This window comes from Micropterus salmoides, unplaced genomic scaffold, assembly GCF_014851395.1.
Source record: "Micropterus salmoides isolate LMB-PRFRI ecotype aquatic unplaced genomic scaffold, ASM1485139v1 Ms_hic_scaffold_1, whole genome shotgun sequence".
Lineage (NCBI taxonomy): Eukaryota > Metazoa > Chordata > Actinopteri > Centrarchiformes > Centrarchidae > Micropterus > Micropterus salmoides.
Window position 1 is genome coordinate 5,766,637 of NW_024040040.1, and position 23,817 is coordinate 5,790,453.

The 23,817-nt window shown below is 39.0% G+C and overlaps 2 protein-coding genes across 3 annotated transcripts; one reads left to right on the top strand and one right to left on the bottom strand.

Moving 5' to 3' along the window:
• The first annotated feature begins 1,491 nt into the window (after positions 1–1,491).
• Positions 1,492–18,439, top strand: LOC119900132 (cytochrome b-245 heavy chain). Of its 2 annotated transcripts, XM_038714900.1 has the most exons (14): positions 1,492–1,586; positions 3,095–3,153; positions 3,743–3,835; positions 6,741–6,851; positions 7,093–7,177; positions 7,500–7,648; positions 9,443–9,624; positions 10,331–10,463; positions 11,022–11,114; positions 11,952–12,205; positions 14,300–14,462; positions 15,241–15,387; positions 15,513–15,637; positions 16,344–18,439. In XM_038714900.1, exons 2-14 carry the CDS (start codon positions 3,109–3,111, stop codon positions 16,459–16,461), a joined length of 1,698 nt encoding a protein of 565 aa, XP_038570828.1. In that variant the 5' UTR covers positions 1,492–1,586; positions 3,095–3,108; the 3' UTR covers positions 16,462–18,439. The 2 variants fall into 2 exon arrangements, with proteins under 2 accessions (XP_038570828.1, XP_038570822.1); XM_038714894.1 differs by lacking the exon at positions 1,492–1,586 and having other exon boundaries at positions 2,586–3,153.
• A 607-nt stretch (positions 18,440–19,046) lies between these two features.
• LOC119900181 (dynein light chain Tctex-type 1-like) lies at positions 19,047–22,752 on the bottom strand. Its single transcript, XM_038714945.1, has 5 exons — positions 22,592–22,752; positions 22,208–22,249; positions 20,735–20,858; positions 20,481–20,558; positions 19,047–19,549 (listed from the first exon to the last, which is right to left on the bottom strand). The coding sequence occupies exons 1-5, from the start codon at positions 22,625–22,627 to the stop codon at positions 19,476–19,478; spliced, it is 354 nt and encodes a 117-aa protein (XP_038570873.1). The 5' UTR covers positions 22,628–22,752; the 3' UTR covers positions 19,047–19,475.
• Between the last annotated feature and the right edge of the window lie 1,065 nt (positions 22,753–23,817).

The window sequence follows — 23,817 nt, forward strand, 5'->3', positions numbered from 1 at the left end:
CGAGATGATACACAATACTGGATTCACGAGAACGAGACGATGTTTGAACACTATTTTTAAGCAATTTTCAATGGAATATATCACTGATAAAATTGTCTCAAAGTCACAAAATGTAAAACAATGCAGGTGCATTTTGAAATGCTGCTTACATAATGTTTGTGTCTTGCGTGTCATTGTTGCCCAAAATGTTGCCACACAAACGTTTTAAAAGTGGCGGGGGCGTCTTCTATGCTAATTTCACTCTGTCATGCTGATATAGTGAGACACCTCGGCAGGACATATTGTCACTTTGTGATATCGTGAGATCTTGTCACACCCCTACTGGACATGATTCAGGACCCAGAGACCTCCTCTGGGTCTTCAGAAACTTTTCAACCAACACACTCTCACTCCCAACTTGTCACATATGGACACTTGGTCACTTTTTAACACCCTGGGTACTCCTTTAGCATCGTTTTTCAACGTATAGGGCTCCGTGGTCAAGTTAGCAAGAATAAATATTCAACGTTCGGTTAGACTTTCAAAATAAAACATATGGTGGTTGTGGGTAACGTTTGTGAAATTGTATTTTGGCTTTTAGGCACCAAAACTAGTTGGTTAGGTTTACGGAAAAAAAACCTGATTTGGCTTAAAATAATGTTAGTTATGACTTATCTCGCATAAGTTAACGTTACTTACGTGAAAAACCTAGGAAACATAAATAAAAACATTCAATGTTGACTTTTTATTTCACATTTGAAACCAACACCGGTGTCCTGGTAGAAAGTCTTTCTGGCCCTCCGTCCACTCGACCACCTCCTTACTTAGACTTTTCAGTTATAAATTAACCACCTATCCTTACCATTAAACAATGACGCTACAGGGCTTCCCCCAGTGTGTTGAACTATGCCGCTAAGGGGCTCCCCAGTGCGTTATAAACTGACAACAACAGGTCTTCACCATGCCTCCGAACAGGCGAGCCCCCTATAGGACCTTGAATCACTTCTGGGAGCCCATCAAGAGCCATCTAGACGTGTCTCAAGACCTCTGAGGGACCTCCCGTATTATCCTGCAAGCCTTCAAGGACCCCTGGATCTTGTCATTATCAGGAGGGGAAAGCTTTAGAGGGGGTCATGAGAGAAACATTCATTTACAGAAGGAAATGAGATGCAACGGTGTTTCTGCTGAAAGCTCATTTCATTACACAGAGTGGAAACTAAAAGGCTGCAGCAGCTTTGCTCGAATGAAGCAGCTGTCCGTCCTAATGTGATGAAACTGTTCCCTTAACAAAAAGCACTTGTTATATGTTACCAGCGCTTTACAATTCTGCTGCATTTGAATCCAATTTAGATGTCTGTTCAGGTGTTTCCCTTTCGGCAGTTTAGCTTGGAACAGGAAGCATGTGGTAATTTATCTTCTGTTTTACTTCACGTTTAGAAATCAGCCACTTCCTCTGGCTAAAATTCAAGATGTCACCATCCAGTATCAAGTTCCTCCTCCAACCGTCACCTGGCTGTCGGTGTTAACACATCCAGGACTCAGTAACAACAGTTGCCCAGAGTGCGTCGTCCGCTTTAAGGCGATTCAGATTACTCCACTTCATGCTTGTAAGTGCCCCTGACTTATTTACGCTGCATTTTGGGCTTTACACACCCACATATATTCCTAAAAACGAAGACATACAAAGAACCAAACTCAATCTACTTTTGCTGGAATTGTGTATGTTTAAATCCACTCTGACTCTTGCTAAGAATAATGTTTTTCACAATGTTTTACTAGGCCCTGAAAAGTCAAGTCAAGTCAAATAATTTATAAAGCACATTTAAAAACAACCACTGTTGAACAAAGTGCCGTACAAAGTTATACAATTATAATTACATTTTCTGCCACAGGTCATTTGACGTGAGAGATTTATGTGAGCGGTGCTCTGTTGGACACGTGATGTAACAGATTTCTGTGCACAAATCAGGAGTTAAAAAACATTTGAATCAGGATCTGTTGACACATGTGGAGTTATTTGTTGCCAGGGTGATAATGCTGTTAATCAAATCTGATCAAACCACACCCACACAGTCCTGATGGAGCACATTAGCCTCATATAGGAGTTTTTGAGTGCCTTTAAATAAAAAATGACATGCAGATTTCCCCCCAAACTTTTTGTTGTTGGTTGTCATGATAATCTTCATGTTAAAGAGAAATATTTAAGATTCGAAACAGCTTTGATGTAGTTTTTAACAATTGTGAAGTACAATCCCACGTTTATGGAAAATGGCTGTTACCATCAGTGGTGAAAGAAGTACTTAACTAAAGTACTTCAGTAAAATTTGCAATACCTCAGTATAGACATACTCAGTTACAAGTAAATGTCCTTCATTCAAAATCTTACTTAAGTACATTTGTATCAAAATATCTTACTTTACCAAAAATAAAAGTACTTAAAATTCAGAATTGTCCATTCAGAAAAAAAAAAAAAAAAAAAAAATATATATATATATATATATATATATATATATATTACATAACTGCATTACAGTTATTGATGCGTTAATTTGTTCATCACTTTAATGTTGCAGGGGGGGAAAGGTAAAGCTAATTTCATATACTACACTTCACAGAGTATCTATCCGACTTGTTGCAATTGTTTCTCATAATTTATTAGTTGAATAGTATTTATTAATATCTGTATTTACAGTAAATAGAGGAAATTCTTGAACTAGGACTGCCTGAATTCTTTCTAGCTCGTAAACACACACATACAAAAAAGCCTTTACCATTTTAATTGAAAGTTCTGACTGTTTGTTTGGTGTGTCAACAACTTTTTTGTTTGCACTGACTTTGATTAAATGTTTCAGAGACAAAGACCAGGATCATAGAGTCAGACTGAGATAAGGAACCTAGCAGTGTGTGCAGTCTAATATCTGGAGCAATTAATCAAATAAAAAACGTCGCTGGCAGGACGACAGCCCTTCTTTCTGAAAAACTGTGAAGGGGCACTTCCTTATTTGCTCCCTAAAAGGTTATAAAATGAGTAATCAGTCCACTGAACCCTTCACTGTTTCCTGCTTCCACCTCTGTTGACACACTAACACACTCTCCGTCACACACATCTGTTCAGAGGCACTTTTCATCATGGGGAACTTTGCTGCCAATGAGGGACTCTCCATCTTTGTTATTGTGAGTATATTTGCTTTAATCACTACAGTTAATAGCTGTACAGTCTTCTTGTGGTTCTCCGTTGCACCAATTTATTTATTTTTTATGGGTTTGTTTTCTTTATCAGCATTTCTATACCAATAAACCTGCTTGTTAACATAACATTTCCTTGAAGCACATGGACCTTTGACGAGAAACTGGTGGACACGCAGTGTGCAGCCAGTGATGGGAGGCAAAGCTTTGACTAAAAGGGACACAACCCAGAACGGTTGAGAGCCTCTGCTCTACATGATAGCCTAGATTTCATGTTTAGAAAATATTGGTATCCATCATTAAAAAAAATCCACTATGTGTGACGTTAAATTTTGAAATGCAAACTTTACTTCAGGTCCAAGATATGACATCTTTGTGCTTGTATTTTTAAAACATTCTGTAATTTCCCAGAGTAAGAGGCTGAACACGGTTTTATTTTGGTATTTGTGCTGAAAAATTTCAACAAAAATGGATTTTGTTGTAATATTTCTTGATTGACTTGTTTCATTCATTCATTAGTTTTGAATTATTGGAGTGAAATCTTTTGATTTAACACGTGTGTTGATGTGTCTTATAGCTGGTATGGCTGGGGATCAATGCCTTCCTGTTTGTCCATTTCTACATGGCCTTCCTGGTGCCGAGATGGTTTTACACCAGGGTCCTGCTTGGGGTGAGTGTGATCTGCAGACTTTCACACAACATGCCAACGTTTTAGTTTCAACTTTATTCTATATGGAGTATAAAGTAGTCTGCGCTGAGCTGATGCTGCACCTTCAAAGCAGCATGTATCAAAATCATTATCAGAGTTTTATTTTTAAGCTTCTGAAAGAGGAAAAATAGTAAACTAATCAAACAACTCATGAAAGTAGTAGGAAACAAAGGAAAAAAGTCAAAAAACAGGCCCTTTTCAGTTCCTCATACTGCAGCGGGTGCTGTCCAAGAAGCCTTCAGTTACCAACACACACACTCATTCTTCTCCTTTCTTCACCACCCAGCAGGATACTATATAAACATGTCACCCTTCAGTCCCCTGTAATGTGAATATTTGGTGATCTTGTTAAGTCTTCTTTATGATCAAACAGAATATATTTGGGTTTAGGACTGTTGGTACAAACAAGCAGTTGGAAGATGTCGCCTTCTTGGGCTTTAATAATAAAAAAAAGTGAGATTTTACAGAAAGACGATTAAATCAGTTGGCACAACTTGCTCACACCAGATCCATGGAGATGTAGCCTGAATTAGCTCACACAATGCTAACAGTGTGTTGGCAAGATAAACTAAGGTCTAACTGTGTTAGCTATAATGCTTCTTTTGAAATACCTGCAACGATTTCTGTATATCAGTATAAATATTGGACTTAATTACAATGAACTGCTGCCAGGGGAGAATTTGCAGCCATTTTGGTTTGTTGACACTTCTGCACTTATTTTGTCTTAGCTGCCAGAAATTCCCCATATTTCTGGCAGCTAATGATTCTGATTATGACTAACTCTTGTAGACTTAATGGTTTTTCCACTCAGCTGCGCATGTTTACAGTTAGGGCTGGATATTGGTACTCATTTCCTGATTGATTTCTGTGAAAAGCCCCAATTGGATTTATTTCAACTTCATTTTATTTTGAAAGATTCACTTGCATAAATATACCAGCAGTGCAATATGAAATCACACTTTAATATTATTAAATTGTCATAAATAGCCAAACAAGGGAAATTAAACAGTAAAAGTTATAACGTGCATGTAGTTTAGTGCAAATGAACACATTTTACTGAGAAAAGACACAAAATCATGATTAACCAACTGATCTGAAGTTTCCCTTATATATGTTTAAAGTTAATATCTCATTTATATTCTGTATCAGCTAGTTTGAACATGTTGTTCAATGTTTTAGATATCTTTGGTCACTTTTGGATCTTGGAACAGTGCGATGTTACTGCATCTTAGATGTCAGAGAAAGACAGATTCAGTTATAGCAGGTGATTCATTTATGTTCATCCTGTAACAAAGTGCCACACGATAAAATCCTCTTGAACTCTTACTTACAGTAAATCCAGGCATCTCAGAGCACTTATCACACCTTATCTACACCACCTTCCATTTACAATTATACTGGCTTACGGTGAGGGGAAGTAGGTCTGACGTGGGGGTTGAAGTTTGCTCTGTGGTCACAGCTGGCTTCATGATACACTGATTCGATACCACTGGATGCACAGCTGGTGAGCAGAAGTGAAACACAGAGGCTCTTAAAATCTGTCTTTTTCCATATTTAAGTGGACCGAGTATATTAACAAATGTAGAGAGACGAGGAACAATAGCCAGAGTTCCTGCTTTATACTTATTTACGGAGCTTTAAGGGATAAATGGGTTGAGATAAAGTAAGGTCAGAAAGGTTAGTGATTTGGTTACGTTGAGGTCAGGGTGAATATTATAAGGGAAAGCCACAGTGGTGAAGGTCTGGGTTAGGCTTTTCTAACAGTTGCACATGTGTATTCTCACTAGCATTTAGTGGGAATGAATTACAGAAACATGATGACATCAAGACTAATAAGACCTCTATGGAAGATTATGGATGCCAAATATTAAAATTAAATCATTTAATCAAATAAAAAATTCATTTTCTAACACTAATCTCTCATTTTCAGTATAAACAGATATTAATTAGAAAATATTTCTCAGAGGCAGACCTGCTCTGGAAATTAACTCACGCCCTGAATTCATTTCCATTTGTCATTTTTGTTTTTATCTTTGCTGTTGAAGTCACTTTGTGGTTAACTGTCTGAGATCTAAATCCAACCTGTGAAATTACTTCTGTAACCAGAGATTCATTTAAACAGGTGGTATTATGCTTCCCTCTCCTTTATTGAGTTTATATCTTTTTTGTGCATGTAAAAGGTTTGCAAAGTGAAAAAGCCCAAAGTGAGTTCCCATCTCCCACAGAAAACTCTGCTCTGAGCTGCCTGAAAACAGCCATTCATAACGCCATTTTTCATACAGTTATTCATACAGTCATTACGCTCGCCAAGTGGCTACTCTGAAACACCCTCAAAACCACAGGTGGAAAAACAGTGAGCTGCAGCACACAGCTCTCCTCACCCTTCCAAACAGTAGCTACCCTCCAGGCAGTCAGTGGACATAAAGTTGTTCCTGTGATGTAGAGACAGAGCTCAGTTAAAACTGTATGGATGAAAGATCCTTTTGTTACAGATTAATAACTCACCACTCAGAAACTCTCGCTCCAGTCCATGTTGCCAAGCTGGTCGGCAACATGTACAGCTGAACCAAAGCTGTTTACCGGCTTCTCATGACCCGCCCTACTCTGCTTCTGATTGGCTAGTAGTCCTTACCTAGGCGCTACACATGTGCAACTCCCAACAAAGATCTTGTGGAGGTGAGATGTATCACTCCATAGCTAAAACACAGCAACCCCTAAATAAGATTGTGAACCAGAAAATGAGCATAATACTACCTCACCTCTTTAATCCTATTTCACTTTAGCACTGGATATTTTATGAATGGTGAAATGATGAAGTAATCTGATTACATTTTGAAGTAACCCAACACTCCTTCTCACCCATCAGCAAGCTCTCTCCTGGGCCAGAGCTCCTGCTGCCTGCCTCAACTTCAACTGCATGCTCATTCTGTTGCCAGTTTGCCGAAACCTGCTCTCCTTCCTCCGTGGCTCCATTCAGGTATCAATAAAAACAAATATTTACTCCAAAACAGGACAGAAAAACCATTAAAATTAAAGCAATTACTTTTCTCCAGCACATGAGGAATCCAATTTGTGGATTGTTTTGTTTTTCTAACTATTACAGGACTTAATTTACATAAATTATTTGCTGTTAGGGTTTATTTTGAATTAGCTTCTGCTTTAATTTCATTTATCTTTATTTTAACATTGCAATATTTGTCTTTGTTTATTGTATGCAGTACTGCAGCCGCACAGCAGCCCGTCAACTAGATCGGAACCTCACGTTTCACAAACTGGTGGCTTACATGATCGCCTTCCATACAGGTATTATGTTTGTTGAAGATGTAAGCAGGTATGGCAATCATCACTTCTGGAAAACTTGAAAGAACAGCAGTATTTTATTAACTTAATTATCAAAAGTAACATTTTAATGGAAGATATCAATATGAACTGTTGCTGAACTGTAACTGCATCACCAAAATATAAATAATTTACAACTGAATTTATAACTTATTAAACCTCAACCTCAAATCTAACTTCACTTACATCCACTTAATATCAGTTTTTGTCATTTTTATTAATTATTTGTCACATTTTACGGCTTCTACTCACTTTGTCATAACTCTCCTTTCTCGCCTTCTCATAGCTGTGCACATTGTTGCACACTTGTTCAACTTTGAGTATTTCATGGACGCCCAGCTGAACCGCAACAGCAGCTTTCTGCCCTTTGTCCTGTCTGAAATCGGCACCGACGACAATGCCTCCTTCCTGAACCCCATTAGGACCAACGAGACGGTGAGTTTTGGTTACCAGAGAATAAAAGTCCATATACATTTCTGTTTTCAGATAACATGCAGCTTGTTTTGTTTCTTTCAGTCATACATGTAGTTGGATGCTTCTTGTGTTGCTACAATCTGTGAAATCCCTGCTAAATTTGGTGTCAGTGACAAAAAAAACATTATTACTTAATCTGACAAACTTCCTCTTTGAAAGTATTTGAATTTGGATATTTGCTCATTTAAGAAACTTCCTCTTTGCAGATAAAGTTTTCAGCTTCCACACGCCTTTCTTCCAAAGCCATAACACATAAAATAGGCAGCTTCTCATATCAAAATTGATATTAAGCAACTTTGTGTGCAACAGTTTAAAGACATATGGTGAAGCTGCATTCTGCAGTTTTGACCCCAAATTCTGAATCTGAGACCAGAATCCTGCAAAAATGCCCCACAAGTCTACATTTTAACAAAATACATTTAATATTATAATTAAACAACTCCCAAAGTGAGATCATTCCTCTCCCTCTTTGTACTGACTTGAATAAGGTTATAAGGTTTTTTGCTTCCTCGTATTTTCTTTTCTTTTAGACTTTGAACTTCAATAAACAGTGTTGCAGTTATTATTTATTATTATATTGCAAAACAGAATCAATTCCTATCTTAATTTTGACCTGACAACTCAACCGTTTTCCATTTTTCACAAATCAGCTGGTATTTTAACAGCTAAGATATTATATTTCGACTGCCACTTTCACTTCACTCAGCGGTTACTCTTCACACTTTTCATCTCTCATTCTTTAAAGATAGGGGCATGCCCTATTACAGGAACTAAATATTGAAAGAATCCAACCGAAAAAAAATTCTCCCTCCCTCCAGGCTTCCCTCCAAAGCCACTGCTCATGTCCTTGAGTAGTGAGTGCTTGCAGGTAGGCCATTTCATTCAGGCCTTACATATTACCGTCCTCAAACAGCCACAACAGTTCCAACAACAACCTTAAAGAAAGTATGCCTGACTTAGCTTTAACTGGGAGTTTATCTGGTCTCAGTGATAACACGCCTACTCTGTTCAGTGCTTACAAGCCTTTCAGGTCTCAGATCTTCACCTATGAACAAAAAACCCCTGCAAAACCAAAGCTCTTATCTCAAATGCCCCTACGTCCACCGTTCTCCAACCGCTTTCAGTGTTTCCTCTTCAGCCAACAATTTAACAAAACCTTCTCCTTTCAGTTTACACACTTGAAAATTTTTTAAATTTCTTTCAGCACTTCCACTTTAACTGTCTCTACTTCTGCAGTAATTGTATTTTAACTGCATTTCTACTACCTTAAGTATTTCAAATGCAAACTTTCAGCAGCAAGAATATAAATTTGCTTCAGCATGCCAAATAAGTTTAATTTCTATAGTACAATAGCGTCTAAAATATGCTCCATTACCCCAGTGACATTCACTTGAATCAGTTGACTTTCTAGCATCAAAACGCGTCCTAATTCAAAACCGTATGTACCTGTTTTTAAAAATAACCTTGCATCACAAGCAGCAGGGAGTACGTGCCTGCAGTCAGTCTCAGTAGCGAGAGGAACTATTTGGTACATGAGGGAAGTTAGCCAACAAACATGACCTCAGTATTGTGGAAACGAATGAGAAACAGTTTGAGGTGATGACCCTGTGACCACGACCCACGCCATGACTCATCAGCTGTGTGGCTCTTATTTGAGGAAAAATGTGCCAAAACAGTTTAAAAAAAGACAATAAGTCATATCTGGCACGTGAACTGTGAGTAAAAACGAAGTTAACTTCCTGTATTTTGATGCAGAACCCTACCATCGTCATGTTCACCACTATCGCCGGGTTGACGGGCGTGGTCATCACGCTAGCCCTCATCCTCATCATCACTTCATCCATGGAGGTCATCCGCAGGTCCTACTTCGAGGTGTTCTGGTACACCCACCATCTCTTTGTCATCTTCTTCATCGGACTGGTTTTCCACGGCTACGGGTAGGAAGGCACAAAATACAGTTTATATCTTTCTGAGAAATGCCTCTTTTGAAAGAGCTCTGGCTAAATAATTAGTTATCAGTGTCAGCTACTTTACACTGTACACTGTAGACTTGTCTCTTGTGGGTGTTTTAACTCTGACTTGTCTTGACTTGGACACCATTTGCACAAGCGGCCAGATGCATAAAACTGTGTAGATTCACAAATATAACTGACAGACAGAAACATGCAGCTGAACTCTTTTGAACAGATTTGTAAAGCTAACACATGCACCTGGTTCTGTTTTTGTTTTTTTAATCATTGTGGAATTAGGATCACGTGCACAAGCCTCATTTCCACTCCCACACTTCACCATAAACGGATGAGGAAACGCCCTTAATTTGCATATATCAGTGCTTGTGTCGGTTCCACCACTCATTAAACCTTTCAAGACAAACAATACAATTTCTCCAGCAGAGTAGCTGTCATTAAGCACAACTTTGGTTATTTATAGCATCTATACCACTCACACATCACAACTAATTGTAGCAGTGATTTCCCAATCATCATTTGGTCAGAAGTATGATCAGTGACTCATTTATAGAGCTCATTTTGAAAATGACTTCATGAACAAACTGCTTCACAATTCAGTATAAATTCAAAAGGATGTAAAGAATAATGGATCTAAATATCAATTCCTCCTTGGTGTGTTGTTCATTGACCACAGGCGGATTGTGCGAGGTCAGACGGCCGCTAGCCAGATCACAAACGTCCCAGAGGAATGTGCTGACCAGTTTGAAGACTGGGGTAAAAACGGGTCCAGCTGTGCTGTACCAGAGTTTGCTGGAAACCCACCGATGGTGAGCTGCAGGGTGTTTTATTGAATTAACTTTTTGTTATCTGAACTCCCAAAGGGTTTTTTGCAAGTCTATTTCAATCATTGGTTTCCTTTTATCTTTTAATTAATTATTCTACCAACCAAAATACTTTGAGCATGTAGCATTTTCTTTTACGCTGTCACTATTATTTGCAGTAATTCATTCAAATGTATTTATTAGGATAAAACCCCTTGAAAAGCACCATGTTGTTTCTGTGGGAGTCCTAAAATATATAACAATCACTACAACAGAGGAGTTATCAATATGGCAATGTACAAAGAGAAGAGAGACTATTACAACCAGAAGATGGCCAAATAGCCAATACTGGATAAGCAGTAGAAAAATATAATCAGTTATAAACATAAAGTACAATATATTATACACAATGTGACCGCTTCATTGATAACAGGAGCGGACCATCTCAAGCTAAGAAGACAGGCTGTGTTTAAACATACCACATGGTGATATGAATCAACAGGTTTATTTATTATCCATAATTTAGTATACCTGTATATTTAACAATATTTTCCTTTTCTCCAGACGTGGAAATGGGTGGTGGGCCCCATGATCCTCTATGTGTGTGAGAGGCTCGTCCGCATCTATCGATCCCACCAGAAAGTGGTCATCACCAAGGTGTGTATGTGCTAAAATAAAGCTTTTAAACAGACTGTAGAGGAAAAGCTGCAGTCTGTTGAAATGTCTTTGAGCACCCGTACAAAAGGTCAAAGGACTTTAAAAGTGCTTCGGGTGAATTGAATGTCTTTTGCCTTTTATCTTATTATTTTTTATCATCAGCTCTGAGGAGGTTAGGTTCTCTATCTTCTACCTTTGTTTGACAGATCAGGATATTTCTGAAACTACTTGGTAAATTTCAGTGAACTTTGGTGGAAAGTTCGGCCATGGACAAAAGGAAAAGGTTACTTTTTATCAAATGCAAATAGCAGTACAACATGGCATGGGTTTTCAAAGTCTGAGTCTGAGGCTCCCCTCACTGTTTCACTTGGTCAGTTGTGCTCAAGTCCTGGATGCCTAAGGGATCATGATAATGTTATATGATCACATAGACAGACCGAATAAAACCAAGACAGCCTAAAATTGCAGTTTGACAGCACAGACTACAACAAATAAATTATAAAGGTCTGTCCTGTGGCATTTATTATTCTCTGGGAATGTGGGGAAAACAGTAAAATTACCTAAATCTACTGTAAATCTTTACTGAAATCTGAATTTCTTTAACCAAATCAAGAACAAAGTCAAAACATTTTTCTGATATGACCACAATGTCTTGAGTTTGAACTGTTGGTCAGACAAAACAAGACATTTGTAGATGTCATTTGGGCTCTGGGAAGTAACACAATTAATCAAGTAATTGCAGTTAAAAGAAATTAATGACAACATGTTTTAGCCCTTTTTGACACATAAGCTTAAAATAGTAATTATAACTCTAATAACACCTCACCTGTCCCTCAGGTGGTGATGCACCCCTCCAAGACTCTGGAGCTGCAGATGAAGAGGAAAGGTTTCCACATGGAGGTGGGTCAGTACGTCTTCATCCAGTGTCCGTCCGTTTCCCGGCTGGAGTGGCACCCCTTCACCCTGACCTCCGCCCCCGAGGAGGACTTCTTCTGCGCCCACATCCGTATCGTTGGAGACTGGACTCAGGCGCTGTACGAGGCCTGCGGAGGAGACAAAACTGAGCCTCAGGAGGCCTGGAAACTGCCCAAGTATGACAACAGGGGAGAGGGGTTATAAAAGAGGAAAGCAGCGCCTGAAATTGCTTGTGATTACATTTGATTGCAACCTCAGCTTCACAGACGCAGCGCTCCTTTGAAAAGCTGGCAGCGGGGCTCACACTTACTGCTCTGAGTGGTCCATTGAGCTCTGAGGCAAATTGTAGCAATCATATCATTGTTGACCATCTTTCCAACAACAAATTAGTTTTCCACAGTGGTCCTGTGGAGCAAGCTGGAGGATTTTTCTGTTCTCTTCAGACCAGACAATAAAAAAATATTGGCCTTTATTCAGAGCTGCTGCCTCTGATGAAATTACCTGCAGGGAACATGAAGAAAATAATTTAATGTTTAGTTGGGCTGGATATTCTTTTCAGTTCAAGTTTTGGAAGAAAACAGCAAATATAATGCATTAACACAGCACTATTAACAATCTGTCATATGTAATAATGTATCAATCACAGGCATTACTGCAGAACAAGTACTAAAGTACTTGTGTTGATAATACTTCTGTATTACACATTTGTAAACAAATTTTAATTTTAAGTTAACTGTTTTTTTTTAGCATTGCTATCTTTACTTAAGTGAAGGATCTGAGTACTTTTCCCACCACTGATTGTTTTGGCTAAAGTTACGGCATCAGTTTAATAATTCCATTCTTCTTTGAGCAAGAAATAAAAAGAAGATCAATTTTACTGAAAAGCAATATCAATCTTGCTCTTTTGGCAAGTAGGCTATAGTTTACTTTAGGACGCAGCAAGGAATTGACTACTTCTTCATTCCTTGTGTCTTAAACTGCACACTAAAGACTAAAGTGTGAAATGTTGGTACTAACGCGCACACCTTTATTGTACAAGATTACGACTTCCTACAGTCTTTTGATTGTACCATCTCATACGATTTATCCTCAGTTAACAGGGCCGAGTAGAATTACAAGGGTTAGAGTCCCTGTTTTCTCCTCTGGTAACTTGTCGAGAGGGGCCCGCTGTCAGCCGCTTTTAACAGAGTTTGTAGCATGGACAATCTGGATTTACAGTGACGACAGTATCTAAGGAAGGGTCAGAGTCCCCTTAGGGTCAGAGTCCCCTTAGGGTTAGAGTCCCCATAGGGTTAGAGTCCCTTAGTGTTAAAGGGTTAGAGTCCCTTAGTGTTAAAGGGTTAGAGTCCCCTTAGGGTTAGAGTCCCCATAGGGTTAGAGTCCCTTAGTGTTAAAGGGTTAGAGTCCCCATAGGGTTAGAGTCCCTTAGTGTTAAAGGGTTAGAGTCCCTAAGTGTTAAAGGGTTAGAGTCCCCTTAGGGTTAGAGTCCCTTAGTGTTAAAGGGTTAGAGTCCCCTTAGAGTTAGAGTCCCCATAGGGTTAGAGTCCCTTAGTGTTAAAGGGTTAGAGTCCCCATAGGGTTAGAGTCCCTAAGTGTTAAAGGGTTAGAGTCCCTTAGTGTGAAAGGGTTAGAGTCCCTAAGTGTTAGGTAAAAAGGATAGAGTGGGAGATGGGGAATCCAAGGAGTAAAATAAGCTGCCTGTGTTTATTATCTATTTAACTCTTTTAAAACTTTTTTATATTTCCCTGTTGCTTTTATGTTTTGTGTAAAGCACTTTGAATTACCTTGTTGTTGAAATGTGATATACAAATACACTTGCCTTGCAAGAAAACAACTTACGATTGACATATTTTGAGGTCTAAGCGACTAATAGATTTTGGAGCTGCAAAACTGGCTGCAATGGCTAAACCTCAGGGGCCTCTGTCAAAAGCACGTCCACTAAAGCGCTTGTTTTTGCCACCGACTCCGATGGTTACTCTTACATCTGACAACTTTGTGGAAGGGATCCCTAGACAGACGGACCTTTTGTTAAAGAGTAAGATCTTTTTAGTTTAACCAGAAACAGAAGCTGTTGCAGGAAGATGACAGTGGAAACACACGTCAGTAAGTCATCTTACTCTTTAACAAAGGGTCTCTCACTTCAAGGACACATATGAACATGGATTCATCATTCAGAAAATGTCTGTGCTGTAGATATCCAGTAATGTTTCTCAAATCTGTCTTCCATCCTGACCAACTTCCCTCTCTCTCCATGCTCCCGTCTTCCTCAGGCTGGCCATAGACGGCCCGTTTGGTACAGCCAGCGAAGACGTGTTTCGTTATGAGGTGGTGATGCTGGTGGGCGCGGGGATCGGCGTGACTCCCTTCGCCTCCATCCTCAAGTCTGTGTGGTACAAACGCATCCAGAACAACCAGGACGTCTTCACCAAGAAGGTGAGGAAGACGAAAAAAAATGGGACAAGTTAAATTAATTAAAAGTAAGTCAAGGTCCACTTACAACCTTTTCCTAGAGCTTTCAACCATATCGCATGGTCTGCTTTCGCGGAGGAAAAACAAGAGATGCAAACAGCAGCAGCTTCAAAGCTCAATCATGAGCTTGGAAATAGTAGTTTGACAAACAAACTACTTACGGTCTATTTAGTAGCTTTGTCTGGACCTTTCAACCGTTTTCACATGTTATTCATCAGCAGATGGCGTTTGCACAGTTGCTAGAAGCACAGCACTTTTGGACTTCTCATGAAGCAAGTAAACTTTTGTCATTGCAAAGTTTTCTGAGCAAACTGCATCTGCACATGAAGAGTCTGTGAAATGGTTGAAAGCTCTAGAAAAAGCTACTGTACTGTAAGTGGACCGTTTTTCAACTACTTTTTCCAAGTTCAAGAACGGTTAAAACCTTTGGTGCTACAGTACGAATGACCTCGCATGTCAACAGATCCATATCCATGACAATCTGCCGATGAAGACCAGGTGAAACATTTGAAAGCTCCAGAAAAAGCTACCAACTGGACATTGAGTTGTGATTCATATGTCAAACTATTTCTAAGAACGAACAAGTTTGCTAAACATTTAGTTTAACAAATTGAAGGTCTACTTACTGAGTTTTGTTTTTAGCTTTCAACTGTTTCTTATAGTTTTTCTCAGCAGATGTTCAGTTTAAATTATCTAAAAATGCATTGTTGTGTGTGCTGTTGTGTGTTGCTGTCCTCTCCAGATCTACTTCTACTGGCTCTGCCCGGAGACCCAGGCTTTCGAGTGGTTTGCAGACCTGCTGCAGTCTCTGGAGGGTCAGATGGCGGAGAAGGGAGTGACCGACTTCCTCAGCTACAACATCTACCTCACCCGCTGGAAGGACACCGAGGTAAAACGGGGACGGGGTCATGTGACACCACGAGATGCCTGAAACCCCAGCAACAACACGTTTGTCTGCAGCTTATGAAACCCTACATCACTTTTAAAACCCACGTGGGCTTCTCTCGTTGTCAGGCGGCTCACTTCCGTGTTCACCACGAGGCGGAGAACGACCCAATTACAGGACTCAAACAGAAGACTCTTTATGGGAAACCCAACTGGGACAACGAGTTCACCAACATTGCATCAAAGCACCCGGGGTGAGGACACACACACACACACACACACACACACACACACCCTTCATACAACTTCCGTTACCCATCCATTAATACGTAAAGGACAGAGTGAAGACCAGTAGCTGTGACAGTTTTCAGGTCTGCACTTGTTTTACTACTAGTACAATGTTAAGATTGGTTTCTTTTCACCATGATCACCACCTTTCTTTGTTTTTTTTTGTCTGAAGCCAAACTGTTGTCTTGTTTCTGAATTGCTGGATTTAAGGAGGGACTGACTACCTTTTTTGTTATTTAAGTATGAGGACATGTTCAGGGGACTTTGTGGTAACAATTACAACAACAATCTTGCACACCAGAAAGTCTTACATACAAACTGAAGGACACAAGGGCCCCCGGCTGGTTCCCATCAGCCATCATCACGTCTTCTTTCTTTTAAAAGGTCAACCGTTCTTTTTTAGTGTAAAAGTGTAAAAACTTTGATATTTTTTTATATATATATATTGTTTTTCTGGAACTTCTGGATTTTTCTCTCTCCTTTCTTTTGCACAAATTGGAAATGACCATAAAAATGTGTCACAAAGCAAGTGATTGATGTGAAATAACACAAGGTCGTATTACAACAGGGTTGTAGGATGAGATGCAGTTTCCTTGATGCTACAAAGCAGAGGATTATAAAGTTATACACAGAAATAAACTATGTAATAAACTTGTATTTGTGTGTCCTCAGAACTAAAGTGGGAGTCTTCCTGTGTGGTCCGCCTCAGCTGGGGAAGTCTCTGGAGAAACAGTGTATGTCCCACACAGAGGGCGGCATCAAGTTCATCTTCAACAAAGAAAACTTCTAAACAGAAATCTCCAGCCGCAAGAGAGAGGAAACTTCCCAAGTAGCAGCGGGGCCACGGATTCAGATGGTTGTTTTATGTTTTTGAATGTATTAGAAGGAACTGTAACTACTGGCAGCTCATCCCCGACCTCCTTCTTCTTCTTCTCCTCTTTGCTTCTCACCACAGACGTTATGCAAAGACGCCCCTCTTGCTCAAAATGCTCTGTATTTTCCACATTACCTCGTTCCCCTTTTCTGTTACAACAATAAGTGAAACTCGGCTGGTTTCAAAACTTTCCTTCCTTTTCTCTATTTCGCTGGTTGCTACAGTCAAGCTGCTGTGATACTCGTGCCAATCTTAGGGAGTCAAAAGAAATGCAAGATAAACTGCAAAATCACCCTGAAGCAAGGCATTAAAGCTTTGTCTGCTACAGCGGAGCTGTTGAGTTGCTTCCAGGATGTGACTCAGTGATTTCTGTGCAGTGAACAGCCATGTGTATTTATATGTTCACTCTTATCAGATTCACTGCACACGAGTAGAAGGTGCGTGAGTCCTGGACGAGGCTTTTACAGACCATGAGTGGATTTTTTTGTTTGTTTGTTTGTTGTCTGGATTGGTTTGAAAAAATTGTGTGAGTGATCATTTCCAGACATGTCTGAGAAAGTGACTAAATGTCTTTATGGACATTTTCCAAAAGCATTCAAGCGTAGATGTGTAGAAAGCAAGACTGATGTATGGAACAGTAGGCTATTGTTCATTTTGTTGATTAGAGATGTGATGAACCCCTAAAAATGATATATACTGTATATTTAATGTACATACAAACATTCAAATAGATTTAAAGAAGTCACCACTTCAAAGTACACGTTTACATAGTCAGGGGTTATTATTGTGGCGTATTTACCCAGCAGATATAATATAGTACTAATGATAGTTAGGCATGTTAAGCTTTATATAACTTTAGCATTTTGGACTGTTTGTCAGATAAAATTAGACATTGTGCAAACTTATTTATTACCGTAAAACTTCAATTAATAGCCCAGCCCATTTAGATTTTCTTAAATCTAAATGAATACGTTCGTGCTCATTGTTTCTGTGAAATGAACTCAACTACTGAAATGTGCAGAATCTAACTGAACTAACGACGTGTCGCATCTTCACAATGACAACAGTTTTACAAACATTTATATTTGCATGCACGATCTTAAGCAGCTTATTAAAAGCTTAAGCAGGCGACCCAGCGGGCTGTATGAGTTTTTATACATCCAAACTAGACCAGGCGTCTAAATGAGACCTGCGTTTATTTTTAAATACTACAATGTGGATGTTTTGAAACTATGGGAAAATTCCAGTAAGTAACCACAGCTCGCCGCCCCAGCTTCAGAAAGTTGACTTTTCTTTGTCAAAAAAAATTGTCTGCAATGGTGAAACCAAACAGTGGCTAAGTGGCTGCAGAACTTCCTACAAATATTTTTATTATGTACAAGAGGTGTTTTTCATAATGTCCGTAAATGTAACGGTATAAATGGGTGGTTTGTTCATTGGTATTTTGTGAAAATATCCCCATTTGTTAAACCAATCAGACTACTTTGTGTCATCTTTACGTGTTCTTCTGCACTGCAAACAAGTGAATTTCTGTTTTTGGATAATGAACTTGAACTTACACACAGAAGTGTCGCAGTTTTTTCAGTGTAAATGATTTTGCAAATCATGATTTGTAAACAAAAATGGGAACAACCTTTGGATGGCTTTTCTTTTTTTTTTTTAATTACCGGACACTTTGTGATCCATCCACACTAGTATTTCAGGGATTTAATGTAATTTTAATATCCGCATCAGTCATAATGACTGAAGTTTAAGTTTTCAGTGTTTCTTTTTCTCTTTATTCCCACAACAGTCCTCCCTGAACAGCACAAACATGTTCTTCTGTGGACAAACGCAGCTTTCAGCCAGCGCATTCATCATTTAACTGAACATTAAACAACTTTTCTAACTTCAAGGCTGTTCTTTATAAAGTGCACAAACTCCACAAAGAGGACCGAGTATGTCACCTATTACACTTCTTTCAGTCTTCAATGCATGAAGGTTTCTTTGAGGAATCCTCACAGAAACACCTTCTGTTAATAAAAGTAGACTCACCAACAGCTCAGGGGCCCCAAAGCCAGAACATGTATGAATTTATGTTCATTAACATTTCATGTAGGATCTCAAAGAGCTCAGTCAGAGCAGGGACGTGCTGATGCTGACCCTGCCCATAACGAGTCCATGGTATATTTATCTACACTCCAGTGAAGTAATGCACTTTTAAATATATTAGACAGCACAATACCTCCACAATATGAAGATATAACCTGATTCATGTTTCATTCATTTTGTATAATATTTGCAGAGGGCAACATCAGTGTGGATCAGGAGTTATAAAGGCCGTTTCAGCTCAAGTTCAGGTTTATCTGCAAAATGGTACTGTAAGAGACAAAAAAAGATTTAAAAAGTTTCAGAACACAATTAGCAGAAGTGCATCTGATCAACCGATTAAATAAAACAATGAGAAATAAAGAAGTAAAATAGGGGTAGGGATAAAAATCAATGACACAAGTGAGCAGCTGTGGGGTTTTGCTGAAACGTTCATCTGCCTTTATTCATTGAAGATACGATGACTGAACACGGTTCGTGAATCTCTTCATGTACAAAAAGTACAAAAATCCTCTCTCTCTGCTCGACATGATACGTATAATAAAAAGCAGAAGAATCAAACAGAATGTGGCGTTTACAGCCGCTGCATGCTGTCAGGCGTCAGTGATAAATACAGTTAACTGACACTATTAAAGCGCTGCAGTGACATGAGGAGATAAATACATTAAGGTGATGTTTACATGCATCGGAAGGCTGAAAATACAGCCGTTTTCTTCTCTGCAGCTTCTCCACAGAGGTGAAAGGTCAAGCTGTGAGCGGACTCTGTGGCACTTTGTTCCCCCCTGCTGTTCACAGGAACACACTGCAATCTTCTGGTGGTGATTTATGTGTGTGTGCACGTCCTATGCAATAGCCACGGCGAACACACTGACCACACAGTACATGGTGCGGTTTTCCCATCTCACCGTGCAGCTTCCTGCAGAGACAAAGCAACAAACAGGTGAGTTTCTAAAAAACAAAATACATAAAGAGAGAAGAGTGAGAGAGAATAAAACAGATCAAACAAAAAAAAGGAATTAAAGTAAACAGCAGAGGCAAGAGAGAAGAACTAAAAAGACAGGAAACAGAAGTAGACTGCTCATAAATTAACATAAAAAATAAAAGAACATGGACTTGAGCTTGAGGGTTGGGTATCGAAAACAGATTCCAAGTTGAAACCATTACCAAATTTCCAAGAACCGTGTGTTCCTAACTTTCTGCATATTTCATAAAAGTTCCTCTTATCTGCCAGGAGCTGCTCCGCTGACCTAACGTCACCTCATTTGTTACGTCAACAAAGCACGAAGAAGAGAGTCCTTCTGTTTCCAGTCCTGGACCATGGCGGACCGGAGTAAACGCTCCAAAGTTTGGCTTAGCTTCACAAAAAAAAAAAAAAAGGGGGACTGATGCAGCAAAACGCAACAGCTGCAGTAAGGAGGTTTGGTGCGAGGGCGGAAGCAGCTCCAACATGACGAAGCCTTTACTTCAACACGGCGTGAATCTAAAGGAACGCACTGTGTTCAACGTGTCGTTCTCTTTGAGACGAGTCCCCAGAGACGCCCCTCTAGGACAGAGACTCCTTTCACTGAAGCCATGAAGGGGAAGATGAGCAAGGTGGAAGACGAGGAAGGTCAAAGAGCGCAGAGAAGATCTGAGATGAAGGAACCAGAACTGAGATTCGATACTCAGACTCCAAAATCGATCAGATGTATACGCTGTGTGGACCTCAGCAGATCCACACAGTGTGTTTGGTGAGTTACACTGAACGCAAACATGACTTTTGTTGGTTTACAAGAACACTTTTCTATGATGGTTTTCTGAACAGCGCGATCCTCTGACTGTGAATCAGCAGTGGAAGCTCTGCTTACCGTCCATGGCAGTGTCCCAGTAGCAGGAGTTAGCTGTGTGGAGGCCTGCTCCTGTTTTCTGCATCACCGCACACGTCACTGTACGGAGAAACACAATATGCACTTTACTCCATTTTAAAATATATGTATAAAATAATACTTTGGGGAATCAAAACAGGAAGAATTTTAAATTCTTAAGGGCTGAAAAAGTGAATTTGATGGTGAAATCTACACCCACACGACCGTAGCTTCACAAAACACAGAGTAGAACATACCGATGTACTTGTACGGTTTCCCCTGTTTGACCAGCTGTGTGAGGCAGCGCTCCACGATGCTGGCGGTCCATTTGTTCACCTGACTCTGGCTGTAGTCGTCACCTGCCACCACGTTCTCAATACACTGAGATAAACACACACACACGTGTTCGTGAGATAATAGCTCAGTCTTTAGTCATGTGGGAGTCAGCGGGTGCCGTTTCACCCTGAGGAGACTGGAAATAAAGAGCCGACACTGTTCACTGTTCATAAACATGTGTTTTCCAGAGAACTGAGGAGTGACACTCCTAAATAAGCTAAGATAAAAAACATAAAATCTCACACAAACAGCTTTATGGCATTGTTCATGTCTTTCAAAATTCAGCTCATTTTGATCTGACATTTTAAAATTATTTTAAAATTAATTTAATATTAAATACTGTCCATTACAACATGCTGCATCATATTTTAACATTTGGAGGAATAAGAAGTTGGACTTCTACAATACAGCACAGCTGAACAGTATCATGTGTGAGAGAATTAGAAGAGACAGCTGGGTGAAAGTGTTACAGAGTGGGAGTATCTCCGCTGTTCAATTGTTTAAATCAGTTTGTCTTGTTATTTTACTCCCATGTTTTTTATTTGTTGACTGAATGACATTGTATACATTTAGTAGGGCTGCAGCTAAAGATTATTTCCACAATAAATTTTCTCGACTCATCGATTAGTTGCTTTTTTTCACAGAAAACTGTGAAAAATTTTGATCCGTGTTTCCCAAAGCCCGAGGAATTATCAACATAGTTGCCGATTAATTTAATAGTCAAGAACAACCACTCGATTAATCAACAAATTGTTGCAGCTTTAACATTTGCAATACAGCCTTTGGCTCAATTTAGCTGTTAAACAGAGAGACAAATGTGCTCCACAAAAATAAATGGTGTTACTTCATTGTGTGAGTTTTTCTAGAAAAAACTAGATACTGTAAAACTTAAATTAAAAGCGGAGTCCCAGATACAAGCCTGTTGTGGCTACATGTTTTGCAGGTCTCATTTTTACGCCTGGTCTGGTTTTTATAGAAGTTCTCTAGATGTATAAAACCTCTTGAAGCCCACCGGGTCGCCCACTTGAGCTAGTTTTAAGCTGCTTAGATTGTGCATACAAATAAAAGATGTTTATAAAATCTTTGTCAATATGAACATGAAACAATGAGCACGAATGCCTTCATTCAGATTTACTGGCATGGCAAAGGAATTAAAGGCCTGTCCCAAATTTAGGCAGGGGGAGTCCAGTGATTTAAGACAATTAGAGCCCAGGGTATTAATTAAAGTTTAACGGTAATTAGGTTGAAATTAATAGGAACTTAGAGACAAATTTGGATTTCAATATTTCACAAGCTGATACATCAGAAAAGTAATAATTTTAACAACCTTAAAGTTACTTAAAAAGGGGAAACAAAAGCAATCTTTATGTAACAAGGTTGATATATTAAGTTACCTCTTTGACAATGTTATCAGCTTCTTCAGAGCTGAAGGATCCCTAAAAAAAGAAAACAAAACCAGAGACAAACATGAGTCAATGCAGGGCATAAATAAATACATGGTTTATATCAATTCTCATTAAATAACTACAGTTTGTCCGTAAAAGACACGACGATTAAAAACAGGCATCATGAATTATTAACAATGTCACTTTCACCACCAACAACAACAATAGGCAGCTAGTTAATTCTTGATATAATATAAAATGTTTCATATGATTTTTCACCGAATATAGCGCATAAAACCAGCTGGTTTTAACGTTGGGATTGGTTAGCATCGGAAGCTAGCTGGCTAATTTCTACCGTGATATCTAAATAAATACGCAGATTCAGGGACAAACCTCGTTGCCGTTGTGGTATTCCTCCATTCCTGTCATCTATCGCCGGTCCAAGGTGGTCACAGTCTTTGTTATTTTAGCTAAACCAGAAGAAAAAGGTGAAGCTGCTGGAAGAAAAACGGAGCTCTTGTTGAGGACTTCCTGCGAGCTGTCAACAGTCAAAGAGCACCACCGAAGAAGAAGAAAACACGGTTAGCTCGCTGCTGACACCTGCTGGTAGACAGAGGAACTGCAGCGGTACAACTTTGTAACTCACTGGAGTTTATTCGATTAAAACATCCACAAAACATGAAAAAGACAAATAGCTGCTTCTAAATCTGTTTAGATTCACATCTGAGGCATTAAATGTGAACGTCAATTCATATAAAACCACACTGTTAATCATTACAGCCCCATTTCGTTCTTCTTTTTAACTCAAAGAGTTCTGACAAGTTTGGGATTTTGGACTCAACTTTATGAGTTTTCGAAAGTTAAGCATTAAGTCATTGTGTTGATTATTTGAGACTTTTTCCAGGTATGTAGCCTATATATTGATTGAACTTGTGTAAATTATAAAAAGAGAAAAAATAGTGTATTTAAATTTTTGAGAGAAATTGTCTGCTTTAAACCATGGCAAAGCTGAAAAAACTGACATAATCAACTAATGATATACTGCAGATAATTATTTAAATTCCAACTAAAATATAGTCAGTTTTGTGGTAAACAGAGCCGTGATATAACTAAAATTTTGCTTAAGCCTGAACCAGTGAATGCTGACTCAATACTGATTCACTTTGGCCAACGGCGGACTGAAGATTAAAAAGAACAATCCAGCACGGACAGAAAGTTTCTCTTATTTGGAACGAAACATCCACAAAAGCCTCACAAACAACATTGACGGCAAGATAAAAGTCTTCCAGTTACAAATTCAGGACACATTTTTAAAACATTGTCTGGTTTCAACATTTGTACAAGATTTGGGACCTTTTGTATAAACAATCACTTTTATATGCACACAAATTATATAATAAGGGTTTTGCAGATGTTCCCAGGGACAGAACTTCATGGAAATATCTGGTTGTTTTAGAGAAAACCAACCAGAGCCAAAGTTACATTACAATACAATAATTTCTACTTTCTTATGCAGGTTTAATCACGTGAAAATGTTATTTTTAACAAGGTAAAGCAGTACAAGGCATGACATTTTATTTTGCCTTGTTTGTTGTTAGCCAAATATTTTCATAGACCAT